Source organism: Tyto alba, unplaced genomic scaffold (genome assembly GCF_018691265.1).
Source record: "Tyto alba isolate M040663 unplaced genomic scaffold, T.alba_DEE_v4.0 Super-Scaffold_18, whole genome shotgun sequence".
Lineage (NCBI taxonomy): Eukaryota > Metazoa > Chordata > Aves > Strigiformes > Tytonidae > Tyto > Tyto alba.
In genome coordinates, this window is record NW_024881280.1 from 15,539,107 (window position 1) to 15,546,149 (window position 7,043).

The 7,043-nt window shown below is 40.4% G+C and overlaps 1 protein-coding gene across 5 annotated transcripts in view; it reads left to right on the forward strand.

Moving 5' to 3' along the window:
* MEIS2 (Meis homeobox 2) overlaps window positions 1-7,043 on the forward strand; it is a 173,549-nt gene that overhangs the window by 161,549 nt on the left and 4,957 nt on the right. For all 5 annotated transcript variants that reach the window (XM_042790820.1, XM_042790822.1, XM_042790819.1 and 2 more), the window contains one exon: window positions 5,842-5,900. In XM_042790820.1, coding sequence (XP_042646754.1) covers window positions 5,842-5,900 — 59 coding nt within the window. The remainder of the gene's footprint in view (window positions 1-5,841; window positions 5,901-7,043) is intronic.

Here is a 7,043-nt window from a genome sequence, read left to right on the forward strand (position 1 = left end):
ATAATCCAAATACTGAAATATCATTTAAGCAAAGATTTATTTTCCCATCCAAGGTGAAAACATTTGCACTATTTTTTTGAATGCATTCCTAGGCTCTTAATCATCAAAACATTGAAACTTGTGCTTAAACCCCATTTATTCATCAAGCTCGGCTCCCATTTACCTAGGTTTAGTAGGAGCCAAGCTTCTCATTTAGATTTGACAGGTTTTTGAAAAATCTTGCTAGACTGTTCCTCCAGGTACCTAAAAATTTAGAAAATTAGGCTTTATATTGAGATGGCAGAAAATAAACCATTTTAACCCTACATTATTGTTGTTATTTTTATTATTTCTGTGACTAAGACTGTGACAATATTCATTCAGTATCTCTCTTCTTGTCAAGTGAAAGAGCAGAAATGTCTTCTTGGGCTAAAATCTAAATTGAATCAAAACTTTCCTTGTCATTAATCCTTTTAGAGAACTGATCCTGAATTAGCCTCACAAATTTGTTTATTTCTCTGTATTTCACATAAAGAATTGAGAACCCATTTATGCAGTGGCTAGTTTGTTTAACAAATGCAATATTTTAACAGCTCGTTTTCTGGGATGGATATTTTAAGTGGAAATCTAGATTGAAGACTCATACTGAAAAAAAAAGTTTTGAGTTGTTACAGGTCGGCTCCATGTTGTTCCTCAGTTTCTCAGAAGGAGCAGTCTGCTCTGGGGGACTGGTTCAGTGTTGCACCAGTTCATCTCACAGAAGATACTAGATGCATAGATGAGTGACTGGAGTTGAATATTACTATCTGCTTGAGTTCAGATTAGACCCCAGGTTGGGGATGAATTGTAGCTTCCTAAGCTTTCATGCACTTCCTTCTCCTGAAACAAGACCCGTTGTGACCCTACGTACTTAAAGTGAATTTTCCATGATAGCTGTAGAGTAAAGCTGGAGATGTTTCTAATTCTGATTACCAGTCAGTACAGCCACTAACAGTTCATTTCAAGAATTAATCTTACTCATATTCAGTCATGAAGTGGTCACAGTGTTTTGAAATACATGTATAGTGTGTATAAAAAAGACAGTGGAAACAACAACAAAATTATTTTTTAATGTGCCAGATTTGAGCAATCAGACTAAGAGATTTCTATTTGCTATTTTTTCTTTTGCTCTTCGCAGAAATATTTCTCTGCGATTTTGTCTGAACATTATTTATTATAAAAATAAAATGTATTATGTAAGCGTGAGTTTAACATCATTTGATATGATGAGATAAAATATGATAAATATATAAAGATTAATTTACAGGACTTCCTATAAAATACAGAATACACGTTTATTTTGGACAAAGAAAACCAAGGCTGTATTTGAAGAGATGCAATTAAATGCATATATTTAGATTATATTGTCATGCTAATTAGCAATGGTAGGAACCAATTAGGACTAGGGCTACCAAATCACCAGACTACACTGCATATTCACTAGTATACCTTTACTGCTCTACTGGTTTTTGCTGGAGGCAGATAAAAATGAAATTACTTCTTTTAAAAGTCCATATTGTTGTGCGTTTTGAGCCAAATGTTGTTCATTGTGCTTTCATAAATTGTCCCACAAAAGTTCCCAGAACTACTTGTGTGCGAAAGACAGACTGGCTATAGGAAATATATGTGGCTGCTTTAGGTAACAATTAAAGAAAAATACAAGATGCAAAAAACCTTCTCTCGATTCAAACGGCTATTGTTTGAATAAGCGAGGTCGGTAATCTGTCATTTGCAAAATGCTGGAAGCGAGACTTTCATTAAACGTACTATGTCAATGACATGTATATCTCAACATTACACACCTCATTTATCATTCTGGAATGAGGACCAAGCACCGTATGAATGTAGAGTTTGTGAAGGTATGGCCTCACAGCCCTAGAGGCTGATGACCCCTCTTTATCTACACAGCAGGTAAGGCACAAACAGTGGCAATGTGAGCTCTCCCTGCAGTCCCCTGCCAGTGTGCCTGACTGCTAAGCTGGGGAACAAAGGAAAGATAGCATATGGATAGCAGATTGTAGGAGCGCTGAAAGAGGACTGAGGAAATCTATGTTGGGTGTGTGGCTCTGCCAAAGATCTCTTGTATGACTTTGGCCTTGTCACTTAATCTCCTTCTGTCTCCGTTCGTCTTTGCAAACAGGGAGAAGGTGTCTCTCCTCTCCCCCAGGCTTCGCCTGGAAATCTGTTCAGACCCTGAATTCTCTTGGACAGTGTGCTTGTGCAGCATGGGGTGGCGTAAGACCGAGCTTCATTGGGTCCTCTAACTGCTGCTATCATCCAAATAATGGGAATTACTATTAACAGAAGAGTAACAAAGAAATCCATGTCTTGTTGATAGATTTTACTCATCTTTTCAGGCCATTCAATCTCTGGCCTCTGGGTGAAGGGTATGAACAAGGCAAGCAATTAGTTTCAGGAGCAGAGCTGTGATTTCTTCTTTTACAGGGTTCCACATAATGCTGGAAGTAGTGGCATTGGTGTTCTCCTTTTTCACCTGTCTCTTAATGCCTTTTGAAGACATTTATGCCAAAATAACATCATGGTGTTTCTGCAGGGCACAAACTGAAATGCAAAAGGCTGTGTTTTGCTTTACTTTGGTCCTGGAGATGGCTCCCTGAGGGATTCAAAAAAACCCCTCAAAAAATGTAAAGGCTAGGGCAGGGACTATGGTTTCTATGTCTCTATTATGCAGTGTGCATATTTATGGCACAGTATAAAGAATAAATAATAATCCACAAACACTGCATTTTGTGCCCTTGTCTACCAATTGTGCTGATGCATTACATGATGTAGCTACTGCTAATGAAACTAGGATCTGATTTTAGCTTCAACTGAAATGTATGTCTGTTTCTCACCTGCAATTTTGCAAATATAAATAATTTCATATGTAATTTTTCAGTCATACTCATTGGTGGGTATAACTGATGCTGTTTATGGACAGGATTTTTCAGAGGAGTTACAGAAATGGAATTTCAGAGTGATCTGGATACCTAAAGCTTCTGTGCTCCTATATCTTTCTAAGTACATGACAGTATATCTTCTCTTCAGACAAAGTGTTGCTGGTCTAGAGGACATCAGTTGCACCTGCAGTTATGCACATGTGCAGAAGAAAAATGGAGAAATAATAAAATTGGAAATCAAGCCCAGGCGCTGGTTTTTGCAAGCTTTACTGGACAAATGCGATCACTTTTGTCGCTGTTTTTTTTCTGTAGGGAAACAAAGATGTGGAGACTCTCTATTAGAGCTTTAACTCTCATTTCCAAAACAACTAGTGAATTGCCTCTAGAGTGCACAGTGAAAGGCTGGCTTTATTCACATCAGCAGAGTAAAATAAGGCCAAGCTCTTTGGGAGTGAATGGCCGGGCAAGACTGGGTTTTCAACACCCGTCCCTACTCTGTGGTGGCTGTCGGATACGTAAGGCTGGAGTGGAGTACCCCAATCTGCGTGCTCACAGAGGCAAAGGAGTTGTCACCTGAAACCCTTCAGGACTTAAAATTTTCTTAATGCTCTGCCTCGTTGTGCGAGCCCATTGAAAGAACACTTCAGAGGGCACCCATTTCTTACTAATGTAAACTTTCTGAGGAGTATCCAAAGGTATGACCTCTGGGTGAACCTTTAACCTTCCCCTTAATTATTTGTTTGAAGACAGTGTCGAGTTCTCCCGCTGAGAGCCAAGGCCCATAATGCTTCGCAGCCCTGTGAGCCAGGGTGTGTGTGCAGGGAAGTGGAGAGGGACATAAATAAGGGGACCACCAGATGTAAATAATAAAAGTGGTTGGGGTTTAAATAAAAAACGAAAAAGCAATTTGGTTTCCCTGAAGAGTGGCCTGATTGAAGAAAAGAGGTTAGTAAGATGGAAAGTGTGTGCGTGTGTGGGGGTGTTTCTGTTGTCTGCGATTTTTTACAGGCCTAAATAAGCGTTCATTCCATTCTTTAAAACCTTGCCATCTGTATCCACCATTAGAAGCTCATAGGAGAAGAGAAAACAGTCTTATCAGGCTTTCCTGTTAATCTCTATTGGCCTTAACTTTAGCTGATAAAAGGCGCGCTGCAGGGAGGAGGTTTGGGTCAGGCTCCATTTGGTCAGCGCGGTAACGTTACTGGAAAGTAGCTCAGCAAATTAAGTCCTGTCGGGGACCTTTGTCTTTGAGGATGGAAACACGCCTCGAAAGCACGGTGCTGGGGTACGAGATGCCTTCGCTGCGCTGCAGTCAGAAGGGAATAAACAAGTACATCGACTGTGCCTGAGTTTTTATTTTAATACCTGAAGTCATGAGTAATTCTGAGGCAGGGTGACATTTCTGACAACTGAATTATACTTTTCCTAAAGAATAAAGAATGTCTTTTGGATGTAAACAGAGAGATGCAAAAGAGCCCTTTAGTGTTACTTGTAGCATTTATGCATCTGTCTAATGAAATTTCCACAACTGTGATTACGGAAGGTGCAATCGAAGGTGTGCCACCGTCTTTTATTATCTGCAGAGGAATTTAACCAGGGGGTGGGAGGGAGGGCGGGAAGCGCGACAAAAGGCCCTGCGGAGTTGATGCTATATAAAGGCTAGCAATTTACTAAATGAGCAGATGAACTTAGTTTTCAGTTAACTGACTGAAAGACTTTGCGAGGTGTTGGATCGGGCCCAATGGCAATTATTGGAGGCTGTTTTGGATGATGGGCATGTTAGTATTTCTGAAGAGGATTAAACACTAGTATTCGACTTCATTAGCACTCCTTAAGGGTCACCGGCCGAAAGCCTGAGCTGTGAAATAGCACACAAAACCTGCACGAAGGCTCCAAAGTGTTCTCAAACACAAAGAGGGGGGATAAAAACAAGCGTGGCTCCTGAGTGATAGAAAATTGCCCTGTTTTGAAAGAAATCCTGTGAATAGGCAAGTTTAAAAATTATTTTAGGGAAATTAATTTGGTTTAGCTTGTGCTGATGTGGATCGCTGCGCATTAAGCTAATAAGAAATATGCAAGCAGTTATTTTTGGATTACCAGCAAAATTAAATCCAGGCTCTGCAGCCAACTAACTGCCTTTACCAGTGCTCAAAAGCCTCGGCAACTGCCCTGGTTTGAGATAAAAAAAAAAAAAAAAAAAGCTTATTTTGGGCCTAATATTAACCACATGTACCTGCGACTGGGGGTTTCTAAGGAGTTGAAAGGTGCCAGAGTTTAGGGCAGGCGGTCGCCTCGCGCGGGGTGTCCCTGCTCGGCCGCAGAGGTCGGCCCCAGCTGGCACTGACCTCCAAACGACCCCCGCCTTTACAGGCGCCAACCGCAGGAGTTGCAGAAGAGCAGAAGTCTTTCTGGGCCGGCACTTATTGCTGCTGCGCTGGTGATAAAACTTCAGACAGCCTAATTGATGGCTTTGCTGACCTAACCATACCTTGTGAAAGCACGGAGTGGCAAAGCCTGGTCCTCATTTATGGCCAGCTGCAAGGGTAGCTGGATCCCTAGGATGGAAAGGGGGGCGAAAAAAACGTCTCCCAGCTTGTGAACTTTAACCAGGTTCTGAGCCACTCAAAGAAGTTAAAGTAACAATTGTCTTTTAACACAAGTTTTCGGTCACGTTTACTTGTTCAAAGCCTTCTGGCAAATCCAGCTTTAAGCTGGCTAGTAAGATAAGCGTGTTCCCAGTTACAATTTCTGAGCACTTAGAGGAAAATCCTTTAAAGTGAAATTATACTCTTTTAAAAGAGCAGCGCAAAGCAGAACACATTACTACACCATGCTAAAATCCTGTCAGTTTTAAAGCAGAGGTGTTCTCAAAACACAGAAGCAACCTGATGAAAGGACTTCTATTCTTTGTATTCTATTGCAGGTTTATTAATGCCAGAAGAAGAATAGTACAGCCTATGATTGACCAGTCAAATCGAGCAGGCAAGTTCCAAGTAGTATCTGTATTCAAGTCCCACAGGCGCAAATCCTCATCAAGTTATTCTTCAGGAGTCCCATCACCTGGTAAATAAATGCTCCAACCAGGCATTCTGGGAGATTATTTTTTTTTTCTTATGTCCCCAGAATTCCGCTGTAGGAAGCAACTTCGCTAATTGGTGCTAATTGGAGATTTCCCACCCTGACTCTACTGAAACTGCTTTTTATTTTCTCTCTGAATTGGTAATTGGGTACAAGTAGTAGTGCCACAAGCAGTTTGTTTGACTGTGAGCTCTTGAATTACTCATTGCTTGTCTGCATCCAATCAGCAGGACAATCTCATTTTCTTGCTACCCACAACTCCTTGGTGTATGCATTGCTTTCACTTCTGGAAGGCGAGCTGTAAAACTCATTGTATCCATTCATTTGCTTTGACTATTCACAATATGCTACTAATGCGACATGGTACCATACTGCCAGAAAATATTAAAAGATTATTACTTTTGTTTAAGAATGCACCAGATATGCTTCCAGTAAAACATATGATTTTTCTAACAATACCTTTTCTACTTTTCTATTAAAGCACTTGGAATACGTAACTCTTTACACAACAACTGGTGCCGTGTTAATCATTCCACTTTGTAATACGCATTTCCTCGGCATACTAGGGAGTTGTGGTTTCCTGCCATGAGGTTATGGGATAAAACTGTTCTCCATGTGGTGATGACTGTTGTCACTAACAAGGGCTTTAACTTGATGGTGATTTCGCCTGCTGCTTCACTTTAAAGGTTTTTGAAAAGGTTATTAATCCTTTGGGGAACTCTTCCCATGTAGCATTAAATTTCTTTTTCATTAACAGGTGAAAAAGGGGGAAAACACTAACTCAGCTAACCACGCAAAACATTAAGTCAAATGCAAAGTGTATATGTAAATAGGAAAAGCCGTGTCCAGAATTTCCCTACTAGTTCTAGAGTAGGTGAGAGTGGTTTTATACGTTTTATTAAGTTTCACCCAGAAGTACCCTGTGTCACAGATGCCAGATTTGCAACTTCATGTAATTAGAGAGGAATAGAATAGGTACTTACTTCGTTAAGAAAAAAAAACACATAACACTGCAACGGGCTTCCGCTGTTTTGCATTAAAGGTAAG